Below are 16,552 nucleotides of genomic sequence, written 5' to 3'. Positions count from 1 at the left end.
TAGATTTTCACGTCATTTTTTTTATTAGTGTGTTTATTTTCCAGGGAATTCGGCCGTTCTGGGCTTCCCCCAACCAGTGTGCCACAAACTTACCGATTCAGGAATACCAATAGAACAGGCGATAAGTCGCCAGAGGCTCCGACCAGGCTCAGGTTTACTCTCAGTGAACATAGCAATGGACGGTCCTACCCGCGTGCTAAGTATAAAAGACATGAAAGAGTCTCGAACTTACGCCACGCCTGATGAACGCGAATGGAGCAGCATTGCCCTCAAACAACGACCAAACTTAACAATTGAGAGTGAAGACGACGAGAAAGTAAACAAAAGAGAATTACAAGTTACTGTAAACTTGGAAGGAGTTGGTATCAGTTTAGTCTGTTGCAAAACACCGGAGGAACTGCTATATGCGTTGTTTTCTAACATCGTTGGAGAGACGGTGATCACGTCTTCTTCAAAACAGTTTTGTATAAGCGTAGGCGACGTGCAGATTGATAATCAGGTAGGTTTAAGAGATTTTCTTACAAGAATTAAAAGTTTGTTGGTAGTTGTTTGAGACTCCAGTTCCGGTGGTACTGTACGTTACACCTCCAAGCTCCAGAAACAACGACGAAGTAAATCACAAACTTCCTGCGATTGATTTCACGGCAGAGCTTCAAGAGAAGTTGACCACCAACGCCGACATTTTCAAGGTACTGTTTAAAAGCACCACTACTTAAATGACAACACTTTTTTATAGTACCTCATTTTGCGTCTTAAGAAAATCACAATTATCCTCGAAGAGAAGCTTTTGTTGAAGTTGTTTGACTTCATCGGTTACCACTCGCGAGAGGAAGAACTGATTAACAAAGACGAGAATGACTATGAAGTTCAGCGACTCCTTCTGGAGGTGTCTGCTGCGCACTCCAAGCGCTACTACTTTGGAGTCATCCAGTTGATTCTGGATCAGATAAGACTGAGCGTGAAAACCGCCACGAAGCTTCCATCACACTTGCAAAAAATTAAGAGGAAACTTGGGTTAACTTTGATCAAATTTGAAGATGCCGCGGTAGATTTGCAGGCTTTCGATCGGCGCCACCTCTTCGAAACCGGGCAGTTTTTGATCAACTCCATAATCAAACACTTCAAAGATGTAAGTTGGCCGTTTCTATAGCCTAGGTCTAATTTCCAATGTTAAAGGAACTAATGTGGCAAGCCGGTGTCATCCTCGTCTCCGTGGACTTCCTAGGAAACCCCCTCGGCTTCGTCAACGACGTCTCTGAAGGCTTTTCCGGTCTCCTCTTCGAAGGAAACGTCGGAGCACTAGTAAAAAACGTCACCCACGGAATTTCCAACAGCGCCGTGAAAGTCACCGAGTCGATTTCCGATGGTTTGGGAAGAGCAGTCCTCGACGACCACCACGAAGAAGTCCGACAAAAAATCCGACAAGTTGAGAGCGGTCGGAGTAGAGACCACATCGTTGCCGGTTTTAAAGGACTAGGTTTCGGGATTCTAGGAGGAGCCACGGGGTTGTTCAAACAAGTGTACGAAGGAGCATCCACTGATGGTATCCCGGGGGTGATTTCAGGAATCGGGAAGGGCTTAGTAGGAGCTGTCACCAAACCGGTGGTCGGAGTTCTGGACTTTGCCTCGGAGACGGCGCGGGCCGTCCGGGATTCCAGCAGAAGGTAAAATATGAAAAATGGTAACTTTGCATAAATCTTGAGGTTTTAGCAAATCCGTTCCTGAAAGAATACGACTCCCACGCTGCGTTTGCGGCCCGGGGAGTTTGCTTCCGCGGTATAGCGGTAAGCAGAGTCAAGGGCAGCTCTACTTGTACATCGTCAACGATAAGTAAGTTGTTGATATTTTCTTAGTGTTGTTTCTGACTGTTTTTTTTTCAGAAACTACAAAGAACAGCTCGTGGCGTACGAAATCCTTGGCAGCGCTTCTGAAGATCTTCACTGCATAGTCTCAAATCTCAAGCTGAGAATAGTGGCGAGTACACACGCACCGGATCTCACTCCAGTGATCGACTGCCACTTAAGGTAAGTCAGAGTTTAAGTTGACTTAAATTAATTACTTTACTTAGTGATTTGGAGTCTTGCGAAGTCATCGTGGAGAAAGAGGGTTCTGAATCTAGATACTATATCGAGATTATAATGCACGTCGCTGGAACGAGCGCAGCTTTAGTAAATCCGGATCCTGTGAAAAAACCCAGAGTTCGTTGTAAATCGGCAGATTTGGCCAAGTCAGTATCACAACAGATAAACTATGCTAAAAGATTGTACTTTGAACGACTTTATACACTGAGCAGTGACAATATTATCAATTTAGAAGACTGAGCATTATCCACACTTCTTGTTTTATTGTTGTACTAAAATTAGTTGTTTTTATTTGTGATTTTGGTACCGCACTAAGTTATGCCTCCTTTATTTCAAGTGCCTTTATCAATTTGCTTTTCATGTAAAATATGTAAATAGGCTGTCAATACGCATTTGTTTATTTATTCTTATTAGGGATTGTTTTATTAGGAGCAATAATTTCCAACATCAAAACATGTAAATAATGTTGCTATAATTTTTTACCAAAGATTATAATAAAAATTGGTGTTGCTATAAAAAGACTTTTATAATCCTTGCATTTATTGAAGCTTTTAGAAGGTTTTACAAACATATAAAAATAAATCATTTTAATGAACGAACAATTATGCTTTCACAGGCGCTTTTTTGGTATTTGTGTGTCGGGGTGGAGCGGCACAACCCTCACAACCACAATCGGATGGCACAGAAACCATTTTCTTGAATTTGTGACCATCTTCACATTCCAGTTCCACCTCGAGCGACGTGTAACGAGTCGCTTGACAACACGAACATTTACTTTCATGTGAACCTTTACCTATAAAAAAGGTAAAATATCAACCACTCAAAACCCTTCAAAACGTACTCTTATCAAAGAACGTCGACGACTGGCAAACTCCCACACACTCAGTGAACGATAAAATCGGTTTTTTATTGACACATTTCCCGTGGTCTTCGCGATGTGCTTTAATTAGATGCAGCGTTTTGTTTAGAGCGATAGCTTGAGGGGTACAATCCTCTGAAAACGAGACAATAAAAATTAGTTTGAAGAGTGGTACTCTTACTCAGCGGCAACGATGTGATGTTACAATGTTTACAACAGCCCTTGACGTAGATGTTTTCTTCAGGACAGTCCTCGAGTGAAGGGCACGATTCTTGTTGACTGGTCACTATAAACTCGTCACTGAATTTTTCGCATGTGAATGTTGTGCATTTGTCGGGGGAAGTCCAGTTTTCGCCGGGGTGTTTTAAAGTTTCGTTGACGATACAGGCGATGCGGACACATTCCCCGCAGCAGGTTTCGTTAGATTTGTGGTACTCATATCCCTGAAAACGCATTTTTTATAGAATTCGTTTTTTAATAATTATTATGACACCTTTGAACAGTTGGTCTTGCAATTCTCCACGGTCTCCTGTTTGGTAATCTCCCCGTTCTTATTTTTAACACACGTCAACTTCTTGCATTTGTCACCATCCGGTGACGGCCACGTTTCGTTCACTTTGTAGACTTTTCCTCCAACTTTGCAAGCAACCATTTTGTGTTCTTTGCAGCACTCGCCTTCAATTGGGGTAGTTTCATAGACGTAGTTCTCGAGGTAGTCTTTCGGTGGTTCCGGACACTGCACCGGCACGGACTGAGTTTGCATCTGGAAATTACCAAATTAGAAGAGTTTCGGTGTCGTTGTTTTATTACCGATCCATTGACTTTCAGACAGAAATATTTTGTGCACTTATCAGGAGATGTCCATTCTTCCCCTTCCTCGTGCACGACTCCTTCGCACACACAAGCGTGGGGTTTACAAGAACCGCAACATTGTTCCGATTCTGGGGCGGCGGGTACGTATTTGAAGCCTAAATCGCACTCCGTGTCGCAAGTAGTGACTTTTGTTTCTTTTTGAACCCCGGAAGTTTCGTTGACACACTCGAAGATCGTGCAAAAGTCGTTTTCTTTAGTCCATTTCTCTCCGACTTTATAGATTTTGTCGTGGTATTTACAGGCGACTCTTTTGACGATCGGACAGCACTCGTCGTAGACAAACTCTGGCACCAACTCGTAGTCCAAATAGTCTTGTGATATCTCAATAGCGGAGCAATCAATCTGAGTACATGTCGGCTGATAATTTTCAAGAGAAGTAAACGAGCATTTACACTGTCGGCACGGCCCATCTTGCCACGTTTCGTTGGCCTTCTTCAACACTTTCTGCTTTTCCATATCTGTTCTTCCTCTCTCCCCGCCCGTTTTGGCGGAAGTGTACAAGTTTTCGTAAATGCACTGGTTTCTTGGTGGTTCGCACGTGTAGAAAGGACAACACCGCTCCCCAGTCTCATTCTTCAGAGTGTGGAACTGAGGGCACTGTTTTGGTTTAGCGCAAAGTTCCTTCTTACAAACTGTTTTGATTTCGGGACAGCACCCACTGGAATCGATCGTTCTGACGTAACCGTCTTCTAAAGGAGAGTCGGTGCTGGTATCAACAGGCTCGCACTCTTCCACTGGTTTACACTCGCAAATGAATTGTTGGCATCCGTTTGGTTTCGTGGCTAACTTCATCACTTGGCCGCCGCCGCAGGAAATGGGGGTGGGAGACTCGCAAGTGGGACCGGCAGTCGGTTCAGGTACTAAAAGCAAAAGTAGATCAAGTTTACCGGTTTTAAGACTTACCACACGCGTATTTATCGCAACATTCGTCTGGTTTACTCGGGATTTGTACCACCTGATACCCTTGCTGGCAGATTTTGTCGCTTCCAGAGCAGTGTTCGGTATCGCATTTCAAAGTGGTACCATCGCAGGCACAGAGTGTGCATTTATCCATCTTCCAGACGTCGCCGGGGCGATGTCCTGCTTCGTCACACACTTCGCAGTCTTCTTCAACCACGCACGTGTCGTTTCTGAGGACTTTGCCTTCCGGACAGAAGCAGCCTTCCACAGGGACGTTAGCGCAACTCTTTTCTTTCTCTTTGATGCTTTCACATGTCTTTGGACAACGCGTTCCGCATGGATTGTAGATTTTATCGGAAGGACACTCTTTCGGTGGACAAATGTTGGTCCTCCAGTTGACGCAGAAGCCGGCGCTGGCACAGTCCCTAGCGTATGCTTCAATGGAAGCACATGCTAGTTCTGGATTGTTGTCGCAAGTGTCTTTCTGGCACCACTCCAAGAAGAGTGAAGGGTCCAAAACTCTGAGACACTGCCCGAAGGTTTGGTAATCCAGGATGATTTTACAAGGATCTGATTCCTGAGGGAGAGGAAGACACGGCTCCTGTTTACTCTCACAGGTTTCTCTGGACTGTGGGAGTTTTTCGTACAACCAACTCAGAGCGAAATCATTGGGATCGGTGATGACTTCTCCGGAAGGAACACGAAGGTCGTCGCGAGGATTGCTGTCGCAGTCACCACACAATCCTTCAAGTCGTCCTCCATATCTTTGTGAAGGAGCCTTCACTGATACCCCTAAGGAAGGAAAATAAACGGAGATTTCCACCTGAATATCGGTGAGGTACATCTTGATGTGTTTACTGGTGGTTTCGAGAACGCGAGCCCAAGAAATCTCTCCAAAGTCGTCGATTCTTTCCCCATCGACCGTCATTCTTAACTTGTTGCGTATCATGTCGTTGAGGACGTGGATTTTGTGTCCTTCGTACAAAACAGTGACTTTTCCTACGCAGGTTTTCCTTTGGTTATTCTTGCAAGGGGCGTTGGTGATCAAAACCTAAAATTGCGATTCGAGAAATTGATTGAAAGTAATACAGAAATTACTTGGAATTTGTGAGCGTTACTTCCTTCGAGGACATCCCGAGACATCACGTAGACGCAGTTCGCGTTAACAGTGAAGTTAGTGTCGTCGTAAGTCACGTATTGAAGATGCGGAAGGACGTTACACTCGCAGTCTCTGCAGTTGGAGGGACTTATACACTTGTCGCCTTTTTTCACGGTTCCCGGGGGACAATAACACCCGGGGAAGCACACGTTCGGTAATTTGGGGCACGCGGCGTCGGGATCTGAGAGGGACTCGCAAGTGGGTTCGCATTTTCGTTGGTAGCAGTCGTGGTAGACCAGCGGAGCCTCGCAACTTACAGCTGGAAAAATTAGGTCATAGATGGTTTATTCCCATAAAAACTGGAGGCAATTGAAGTGATAATAAAAAATTATAAAACGACAATGAAAATTTAACCAGTAAATCAATAAATGTTATGCGGGGAATTAGCGCTCGAGTTTGTTGTTTTTTGCTACAAAAACTATTGTGATAACGACAATGCGAGCCAATGAAATAATTCTTTTTTCGGTTTTAATATGCGATTTCACTCCTTTTCACCATTATATGATGAAGAATGGGTGGATCCTTAAATCCATTGAAGAAATTTGATTATATATACTACATACGACAATCCAACTGTGTCCTCCACTCTGAAACATCAGTTGTTGGTTCTCTCGTCAAGCAATTCACCACGAAATCTTCCAAACTCTGACATCGACACTCTTCCTCAGCAGTGTGGTTCTTGGCCGCTGCTTGAAGACACTCACAAGTTGTTTCAATGCACCGAGAGATAAAAGCGTCTTTGTCAACGACTTTATTGCAAGGCTCCAAAGCGCGCTCTCTAAAAAAATCGTCGAACCTTCTTAAAAAAAAACGAGCACCTACCACACTTACTTGACCTGACAGATCTGCCAAGCTTTGTTCTGCACATCCAAAGGACAAACTTGAGGCTCACAAACACGGGAGTCGTCACCATAAGCCCAACTATCACCAAACTCCACTGTCGTTCTTGCGACTGAGCCATCAGGTTTCTTTTTATCATCCTGAGGGACCCCATTGAAGTACCCACAAAGTCCATCGACTTTATCTACGAGTTTTCGCGTGATTCCCAACTTCACGTTGCCTTCAACGTCCCAAATAATCCAAAAGCCGTATCGGTTTGAAACGAAGAGAAGAATATTCCCGAGACGCGTCATGGTAAATGCTTTGGTGTTGGACCCAATTTTCTTCGTTTGTTCGACGGTGTAGGAAAAACCGTCGTACTCCGCGGTGAGATTCGGGTGAAGAACCACCAAGTGGTTGTGGTGTTGGATGATGAGGTCTCTCCAGCAGGTTTTCTCGCAGGTTTTTCTTACTACAATCGTTTTTAATACGCTGAAATGTTTAACTTAGAACTTACAGGCAATTTCCCAGTCGCTGCTCTCCAAATCTCGTGCTAGAATATGATTGCAAATATCGTACTTGTACTCTGTGTCATCGAACGTGTTGAAAGTGCGCCCAGTCACATTACAAATGGCATCTGGAAGACTCACAGGGTTACAAACGTACTCCGGGCACGTATTTGTAGTGAAATCTTCTTCTTTTTCAAAGACTGCAGTGTAACCCGCCGGACAATTCGTCGGAGGACACTCTTTCTTCGAGTGAATGTAGTTCGGTGCTGGTTTTATTGATACGCAGACGTATTCTGTACAATTTAGCGGTTTCGAAGAAGTAACATTTTGTGGTCTTCGCACAGGAGTTTTTCTAAAGCTCGTTTTAACTCCTCCTGTTTTGACCCCAGGACTGTACCCTCCTTTTCGACCAAACTGATTACTACTGGCAAACATCGACGATTGGTACAGACGGCCTTTAGTGGGTTTTTTCATTTTTTTCGTAAAGCCTGAGGGACACTGAATTTCCGGACATTTCTTCACCGCTTCTATAACGAAAGAATTAAACCGACTCTCGATTTCTTTGTACTAACTTTGAGTGGTGAAAACCGGAGGCTTCGTCGTTGTAGTAACTACCGTCTTCTTCGTGGTCGTGGTGAGGCAATGAACTTCATCGTCTGCACAATCTTCGAATCCGTTGCACCACAAAGTTGAGTTTATACAGATATCGCTCGTGGGGCATAAAGTGGTACCGTCAGGACACGGTTTACATGTGCACTGGCACGTGGTGGTTACCGTGCTTCTTAGACCTTTTTCGCACGGATCGCAGTGTTTAGGACTGCAGTGCGCCACTCCGCCGATTTTACAAAGGCACTCGGAGCAGTCTTCCTTCTTGTATGAGGTACCGACTGGGTACCTACAAAAAAGTTTAGAAGGAGTTTCTAGGAGTTTGAATAACTAACGAAATGTGGCCAACAAGACAAGGGCACTCAGTTCTTGCAATGCAGTTCTCGCCATCCCACCACTTGTCATTGGAGCATCGACAAGCCTCCATTTCCAAAGGTTCTGCGGGGACGTCAGGGCAAATATTGCACGACGGTGGTATTATTGTCGTTAGAAACTCTTCAGAAATGGTAGCTGGAAGGAGGTTTTAAGTGTCTAAGATCGGAATTTTGTAAGTAACTCACGATATGGTTCGAAACACCCATGAACTTCCACTCTCATTTGTATATTGTCGATCCATTTCGTTGGTACGAGCTTGAGGTACTTCGCATTGATGGGCAACTCGAAATGGGTGATTTGTGGCGTGTTTGAGTCGTAATTTCCGAGGAAAACTTTCTCGGTTTGAGTTTTTCGGTCTAAGATTGGATTCCACGCTTTATTGTCATGGGAGTACTTGACGGTAAAAGCGGTGACCCAGCCTTTGGGACCCCCTTTAGTTTCCACACCTGTAATGTTGCGCGGTTCCATGAAGTCAAACTAAAAATATAATTAGCTAATGAACACTTTGCAACAAATGAGGTACCTGCACAAATTCGGTACGAGAGTTCGTTACAGGCTGCCAAGCACCGTCCTCGCTCAATCTAAGATCTGACTTGGTGTGGTTTCTATCAATTTCAGAACTCACAGAGATCTGCTGTTCTAACATCGTTCCATCGTCCAGACCCATTGGGTCGTCGCAAAGAAGAGGTGGAGCCAAAGTTGCAGCTTGTATCTAAAAAGTTAACATTTTGAGCAGTTCCAGAGCAAATTCAGTTCTTACCGTTATGAATTCATAAGCTGGTGTCGTTGTAAGAAGTTCCCCACACCCAATCAATTCAACTTTTAGTGCAATTCCGATATGCCACGTCTCGGGATGGATCTTAACAATCTGAGCTTCAAAAGGTGTTTCGAAAATTACTTGCACAACCGTGGTGGCGTCAACTGAGCCTCTGAACACCTAAAATCGGAAATGGTAACTTCTTATCAACTCTAAGAGAGCGTTATACTTGAGGCAGACGCTCTTTGTTGAGCACTGGTAAGAAATGACCACCCTCCGGACTGTACGACACTTTATAACTAGTAACGTACTCGTCGTACATTGGACTTCCTTTAATCTTAACCCCATAGATCGGTTCTTGTTGACCTAAATTAATCTCCAAGTATTGTAAATTGTTAGAATATTGCGGAATCCAACTGCCGCCGTGCGTGGTGTCTACTTTACTATCAAACCTCGCGTTTTCCGGTGTAAACGCAGAACTTAACACACTGGTGGCGTTGAAAACGACATCAGGAAGTGCTTGATCGCCTTGAATCAAATCAATGAGATGATCTTCAGCACATTCTTCAGGTGGGGTTACTGTGGTAAAAATCGGCACGAAACTTTCCTCCATGATTTGTTTGACTAAAGGTTTCCCTTGAGACATCTCCATTCCAGAGTTTTCTCGTATATAAGCTGGAAGCGATTCTACCTGTTCTTCTGGCCGCATTAGGATCGTTCTTGCTTCTTCTGCTTCTTCTTCCTCACAGGCTGATTCGTCGCAGGTGTATTCATTGTCCACGCACTGACAGACTTTACAGTCTGATTCGCGGTACACAGTCCCCGGCTAAAATTCTCTGGTCAAAAAATAGAAAACTAAAATAAAAGACAGACTTTGACAGGTTTACCATCGCTGGATTTACACAAACAGTCTTTGAGGCTCACGCAGGTTTCATTGTTCGCCCACACCATTCCCTCAGGACATGTTAAGTCCTTTCCGGATTCTACACACTTAGAATCACACTTCTTGTTATCATCGCAATAACCATTGGAGACTATAAAATGAGAGTAATACAGACAGAGGCGATCGCATTGGATTGCGCAGTCTTTCAGTTTAGTTCCAGGAGGGCATCCTAAAATTTGGTTAAATTCGAGGCATTTTATAAAAACAACTTACGAGGTGCTTCCGCTTCTACAGGTAAGACAAACACTTCTGTTACCAGTTCTTCTTCAGGTGTTTTCACAGGAGGCGCTTTGCATTCAGGTTTAATTTCTTCAACAGCATAGGGCCAGTCGCAGACCATAGTCACCGGGTTGTAATACATGGAAGGACCACAAGTTTTTTCCACAAAAGTGGGGCCATTGAGACCTTGCTCGCAGTGATAGAAAATGTGGCAATCCGTTGGATGCTCTCGGTGGGGTTTGAGCACATCACAAGTGGATGGAACTGTCGTTAACTCCTCTAAAAGAGAAAAATTCAGAAATCTGGAAAGTGAATGTTTTATTTTGTACCGCATTGACAAAGAATACGGATCTCGAAGTCTTGGCACGGTCGGTTTGATGATTGACACACTAAACCTCTTTCTAGAGAGCACTCGACGTCCAGACCTGTTTCCTTGGGTGATTTGTGAGTTCTGACAGTTCTACATTCAATGTCGATCATTTTATCTTTGTTGCATTTGGGACCAGGCAGGTTGTTCTAAAGAAGAATAAAATGTGAAAATCCAAAACTTTTAACAGGGTAAATACCAAAATAAGTGGTGTAGGAAGAGGCTCTACATCGCTATGTTTTTTTCCAGACGTCTTCGTCTTCGTGGGTTTTGCTTTATCTTGATTTATCCACGCAGTCCAACCAGTTTCGCACTTCAGCAGTTGCTCATGTTGATGCGTCGCTGGAGGAGTTACCGTTGTAAATACTTGAGTAGAGCACGGTTGACCTTTGCAGACTTTTTCACCACGTGAACAATAACAACTGTAACATTCGTCGCCTTCGAGGTAGTCTCCTTCATTGTAAGTCACGCCATTGATTTCAAGACAAATCGGTTTGCAAATGTTTCTAGGGACACACTCTAAGAAGGAGGAATTGAGGTAGATCTGATCTGGAGGACAAGGTTTAGGGACGCAGCCTTCAATACAAGTGTCCTCTTTGCACATTTTGCTCATCTGGCCAGTGAGGAGGTTATCGCAAGTTTCGGAAGGACACGTGGAAATGCATGGACTGTAATTAGAGCAGCGTTCGTCACACTGCATTGCTAAAGAAGAAAGTTACTAAGACAAAGTTAATTTACTTCCGAATCAACTTACGGCAGAGTTGTTGAGACCTCCACTTGATTGGGACTCCTCGAGTGTTGCATTCATGGGCGTACGCCGCTAGAGCAGTACACAAGCATTCACAATCTCCTCCTTGGTCGCACGCACATGAATCAAAGATACACTTTTCCAAGTAGATGTCCACGGGGACTTCAGAGTGGCAAGGAGCAAACGTTGACGACTTCAGAATGCCGCACTTCTTCAAAGCCCACACTTTTCGATCAGGGCGGTCTTCGCAAGTACTCTACAAGAGAACATCATCTTTGTTTTAACACCGCTGGGACTTACTGTAACTTCCAGAGTTTCTGGACAGTACGATTGTAACTTCCATGAGTCCCCGAAAATAATAGGCGACGCTTCGATCATTCCTCCGGAAGGCGTCTGGAAGTCATCCGCGTCATTGTCGTTGTAGTTACCACATAATCCCTTCATTTTGTCTTTCCATCGTGGATCTGCTTTGACGTAAACTCTTGTTCCGCGGTCCCAATGAACCACAACACCTAGATCTGGGGCTTCAACTATCACGAAGAGTCCTTTCTGTCGCACTGTTAAGTGCTTCATCGCGGTGAACTCTGGCAATGACTTGTCTTTCGTGAGAGTTAACACGTCTTGGTCTTCACCGGACTTTACGCGAATGGTGACGGATTTCGAGCAGCTTGTACCAAGAGAACCACATGGTACGTTCTACAAACAGTCTCTTACTGCGTGTCTTCTTTGCGATGCACTTACCTGAGTGGAGACATCGAAAGAGTCTTTTCCAAGAGTTCCTTTAGCCAACGCGTAGTCACACTGTCCCTGGAAATCGTATTGTTTGCCATCAAAAGTCTTAAAGTGGGAGTCTCCCCAAGCGCTGCACTCAGCCGCGCACGGTCGATCAGTGCAAGTCCACTTCCCGTTTTGGCAAGTACTGCAAGAACTCTTCAGATAATTTAGTCTAACACTTACGATAACTTACCAAGTGTTGCAGTCGCTTTGCACCACCGCGTTCTCTTTGTAGCTTTTCCCTCCGTGGTGGCACGGACACTCTGATGGTCTAACACACTTTTTGGTTGAAGAATCCAAGACATAGCCATCTTTACATTTGCATCCAGCATGACAAACCGACGCTGAGAAGTATTCAGGATTATGCATGTTTTTACAAGTGACGGGTTCCACAGGCTCGCATGTGGTAAACTCCATGTTTTGCGACGCGGCGCAAAGAGACTTCAAATCGCTAGCTTGAGGAAAACTCGTTTGCTCGTGAGGAGTGGCAAGGCGACAACTCCAGAAGGCGTTAATACAAGTGCACAACTCAGGGCCTTTGCTCGCTGGTCTTACTTCTTTGTAACCGGGATGGAAGTGGAGACCATCGTACTGACATTGGCAGTCCCCGATGGGGACGCACTCTCCATTATTATCAAGAGCTTCTCCTTCAGGACAGTTGCAGCCTTCCACGCATTGTGGTTTACAATCCGGTCTTGTGGAAATATCGAAACAGGAGCGAGTGCACGAGTTGCCACATATTTGGTACTTTTGTCCGCTTGGGCAATGCACTCCACATTCTCTTATACTGTCACGCCAAGAGATTTTAACACCTTGACGTGAACACTCAGCAGCGTATGCTGCTACTGTCGGACAAAGACACTTTGAGATTTTAAACTCGCAAGAGCACATATCGTAAAGACAGTCTTGGTAATAAGGCTCGGGGTCAACAATCCAATGACAAGAAGAAAATAAGTCAGATTTGAGCTTCCGGCAGTGCTTTTCAGCAGTTGGCTGGTTCTGGATGTTAGAACTGCAAGGGTGTGATTTAATGCCGTCGGGAATGTCGTTACATTTTTCGCTAGTCTTCCACTTGTTCGCAAAAGGAATGACGGATTGTTCGATGTCGTCTTCAGGCGTCAAGAAATCGTCTTTTTGATTGCTGTTAAAAGTCCCACACAGTCCTCTGGTTTTCTCTCCAAAGTTTGCAGGGATGTCGATGTAGGCTCTGGTGACACCGTCCCACCAGAGGACCATCCCGTTGGGTAACTCTACTTGCAGAAAAATCGAAGAGACGCTCCTGATGGTTACGTTACCGATTTGATAAGGTACGGAAGTAACGTCTTGTCCATTGACCACAACATCGTGATTTTGCTTGAGTTTGATCGTTTGTCCGAAGATCCTCACTGTCACAGTTTTGGTACAAGAAGGCAATCCCGAGCTTACACTGCTCGGTAAATTCATAGCTTCTGAAATCGCACCGGCGCAAGCAACATTTTCGGCCTCAATGGAGAATGTGGGAGTTTTGACCAGATAGTATGAGCACTGACCCATGAAGTCAAACCTCTTACCATCAAAGGTGACGTAGTGAGGATCACCAACGGCAGCACATCGAGAGCCACAAGAAACTTGGGTGCATACCCACTTTCCGTCGCTGCAAGTGCACGTGTTGCACTCTTTGGGGACTTGAGCACCCGGTGGAAAACTCTTGGAACGGAGTTTACAGGGACATTTATCTCTAGTAATGCAGCGGTCTTCGTGGAGAACGGTCCCGGCAGGACAATAACAGCCCTCAACGCAATTCTCTTTGTCTTCTTCTTCGTGGAGAGTGGATGACCCGCAAATAGGTTGACCGGCTGCTGAACCACACGGTTTATAGATGCGACCTCCGGTACAACTCATAGCTGAGGCGTAGTGTTAGAAAAGAACCACCCAAAGAGAAAATACTTACGACAAGTTTTATCGTCTCTCCACGTCGCCAACTTCACTCCTTTATGAGCACACGCTTTGACGTAAACGTTCATTGTTTCGCAAGCACACGCCGAAGGGTCTGGTCCTTCACAAGAACAATAGTCCCACCGACAAGCATCCAGGAGAAGAGAAACATCAACGAGATGATGACACGGCGCGAATCTTTGATCATTGAGAAGCTTTTTACAGAAAGTTGTGGCTTCATGACTTTTCGAACCCAAGATTTGGTTGTCTGTGCAGGCGTGTTCTTCGGATGGAAGGTGGTTGCATTCTTCTTCTAGATTCTCGATTTTCCAGCTTGTGGCGAAGTTTGCGATAGTTTGAGGTTTTTGGCCGTTTTTGTTGAGGATATCGTTGGAGGGGTTCCCATCGATGTTGCCGCAGAGGCCTTCGGTGCGGTTCCAGAGGCTTTCCAGGACCTCGATTTGGACCAGTTGCTGGAAAAATTAAAGACGTTTTTAGTATTTTTGTTCTTTTTCAAAGTCTTGGAACATTTTTACAAACCTGTCCATCCCAGCGGATTTTCGTTCCAACAGTATCCAAAGACAGAATGATGTAATGAGCCGACATCTCCACCCGCAGTCCTGGTAGCTGCGCGGGAATCGGCAACCTTTTCTTAGGCGAAGCAAAAATGGGCATTCCATCCTTTGATCTCTTCAAAATATACTCTTTCTTATCAAAATAAACTTTTATTATTCTGGAACATGTCGTGGGATCGCTGCTGCATTCAGGATCATTTTGCACAACAACGCTGAAGATGTTGTCAACAGCATCCCTGGCCAAAATATGGGCGCACTTAGAATGAAAACTGAAGACTTTCCCATCGAAAGTTTTGTAATGAGTCCCTTGCCACGTGAAGCAGGCTCCAGGCTCTGGAAGTTTTTCTTGCACGACCAACATGGGTTCGCTGGGGGCCATCGTCACAATTTCTGTGTTGTGGGAATGAATATAATGTGGTTGCTGATAGCCCTGAAAGTTTCAAATCAAAGAATTGGTAACAAATTCGATGAAATTCGTACATGATTCCACCTTTGGCCTGCGGGAATGTAAGAAACTTCTGGGTATCCGTTAACTGTAAGACTGTCGACGTTGAAACTCGAATGGTTTGTCGCGCTGCTGTAATAATGACCCGAATGTGTTTTAGCCCGTACTTGAGAATCCGCTAAAAGTGGAATTTTACTAAGAAAAATCAAACTCTTTGTGGTTTTTACGGAAAACGCATTGAGGAATCGGCGTCGGTGTGAATCTTCCTTCGTTGTACAAACAGGTGTAATACTGTGACGGTGGGGAATCAAAATTCATTCCTTCAGGACAATGCAGGGAGCACATCAGTCCTACTTCGTCGCCGCTGCAGTTGTACCCTCCATTAAACAGCAACTTCTTAGCCTCACAACTGTCCGTTCCTGTTAATTCAAACGTTCGAAAATGTTAAAATTAGGATAAATTACGTACTGTACTGACACTGGGGCCCACGGAACTCTTGAGGACACTGACAATGCCCGAGAGCGATACAATTTCCTCCATTTAAACACGGCGGGTCACAAGTCGCTAAATTTAAAAAATGCGCGATTTATTAACACTTTTTAAAAACTTACGCTCGCAGTCTGGTAAAGAGGACCATTTCTCCCTGTCTGGGATCCAAAACCCATTTTTGCATGTTAAGGTGGCTATCGCAGAGCCGTCTGGGAATTGATGTCCTCGCAGGCAAAAAACAGTACAAGACCTATCGTTTAGATAGTTAAATCAAAGAAGAAACAGCAGTGGTATAGTTACTTCGAAGTACATGATCTTCGCGAGTTTGTCGGCAAAGCAGGATACGCAAGACAAGGCTTGTTTTCAAACTGACAAAACGGCCCCGAGAAGTTCTCAGGGCACTGGCACTGATTGGGGGCCACACAAATTCCGCGGTTTTCGCAAGTCGGCAAACAAACAGCTAGAACGAGACTAATTAACCCGAATTTTTATCTTTTGTTAGAGATACGTTGACAGGAAGGCACATATTGCCAAATTCCTCCTTCGATTATCCACTGTCCGTTCTCGCAAGTGATAAATAATTGAGTGGCACCGTTTGGGAATTGATAATTTGGGAGGCAATCAGCTTTGCAACCACTGTATTGGGAACATCGAATTCCGGCGTTTTGGGGGGCGGGAGGAGCAGAAGTGCATCCTGCAGAAAACGCAATTAAAACGTGTACGGAAATAATTAAGATTGTGGTATCAAAACCACAATTTCCTTGATAATTGTGAGATTTACCTCCTCTGAAGCCGTGGCGCGAAGGGGCGGATTTTACCGCTGTTTTGGTTTTAGTTTTCACCCCACTGAAAGATAAACAGAGTCGAAATAAGACGATGATTCTTCCGGCGCATCCACCAAAATCTCACCTCGCTCCGGGACTAGAAGTGCGCCCTCCATATGTACCACTTCCATACTTCGCCTGTAGGTACTGAGGAACCTCAAGTTTAACAAAACTTGACAATGACAATAAAACAACGAAGAAGTAGATTCTCTTCATCGCTACTCCGTCACACTACGCACCACATCATTGACTGAATTTAAGGCGAACTAATTGGTGAATTTATCTCGCGAAATGCAAGCTACAATTCCGCGAACTG

General features: G+C 44.7%; 2 protein-coding genes across 6 annotated transcripts in view; one reads left to right on the top strand and one right to left on the bottom strand.

The window, feature by feature from the left end:
* Positions 1-2,600, top strand: part of Vps13D (vacuolar protein sorting 13D) — a 16,738-nt gene extending 14,138 nt beyond the window's left edge. For all 5 annotated transcript variants that reach the window (XM_088045895.1, XM_088045894.1, XM_088045893.1 and 2 more), the window contains 7 exons: positions 45-499; positions 546-689; positions 737-1,129; positions 1,177-1,664; positions 1,711-1,830; positions 1,881-2,024; positions 2,069-2,600. In XM_088045895.1, the coding sequence (XP_087902021.1) occupies positions 45-499; positions 546-689; positions 737-1,129; positions 1,177-1,664; positions 1,711-1,830; positions 1,881-2,024; positions 2,069-2,321 (1,997 nt within the window). In that variant the 3' untranslated portion in view covers positions 2,322-2,600. The remainder of the gene's footprint in view (positions 1-44; positions 500-545; positions 690-736; positions 1,130-1,176; positions 1,665-1,710; positions 1,831-1,880; positions 2,025-2,068) is intronic.
* Positions 2,601-16,552, bottom strand: Hml (hemolectin). The gene is made up of 34 exons (XM_088045896.1): positions 16,322-16,552; positions 16,194-16,258; positions 15,921-16,106; positions 15,713-15,872; positions 15,535-15,662; positions 15,392-15,487; positions 15,151-15,342; positions 14,959-15,101; positions 14,444-14,908; positions 13,920-14,376; positions 12,183-13,872; positions 11,957-12,134; positions 11,516-11,911; positions 11,222-11,471; positions 10,667-11,169; positions 10,430-10,616; positions 10,095-10,379; positions 9,812-10,050; positions 9,168-9,764; positions 8,942-9,118; positions 8,705-8,893; positions 8,367-8,658; positions 8,142-8,316; positions 7,773-8,095; positions 7,209-7,727; positions 6,704-7,163; positions 6,436-6,650; positions 5,812-6,131; positions 4,717-5,764; positions 3,751-4,673; positions 3,434-3,703; positions 3,122-3,383; positions 2,923-3,075; positions 2,601-2,874 (listed from the first exon to the last, which is right to left on the bottom strand). Exons 1-34 carry the CDS (start codon positions 16,450-16,452, stop codon positions 2,684-2,686), a joined length of 11,865 nt encoding a protein of 3,954 aa, XP_087902022.1. The 5' UTR covers positions 16,453-16,552; the 3' UTR covers positions 2,601-2,683.

This window comes from Gnatocerus cornutus, chromosome 9 (genome assembly GCF_029298725.1).
Source record: "Gnatocerus cornutus isolate USDA-ARS CGAHR chromosome 9, icGnaCorn1.1, whole genome shotgun sequence".
Lineage (NCBI taxonomy): Eukaryota > Metazoa > Arthropoda > Insecta > Coleoptera > Tenebrionidae > Gnatocerus > Gnatocerus cornutus.
This window is presented reverse-complemented; position numbering and strand designations above follow the sequence as displayed.

Coding starts and splice junctions, on each gene's coding strand:
- Hml (XM_088045896.1), bottom strand. CDS start 16,452: ATGAAGAGAATCTACTTCTTCGTTGTTTTATTGTCATTGTCAAGTTTT. Junction 8,894..8,941: donor CAGCTTATGAATTCATAACG/GTAAGAACTGAA, acceptor TTAACTTTTTAG/ATACAAGCTGCAACTTTGGC. Junction 5,765..5,811: donor GTAACGCTCACAAATTCCAA/GTAATTTCTGTA, acceptor TCGCAATTTTAG/GTTTTGATCACCAACGCCCC.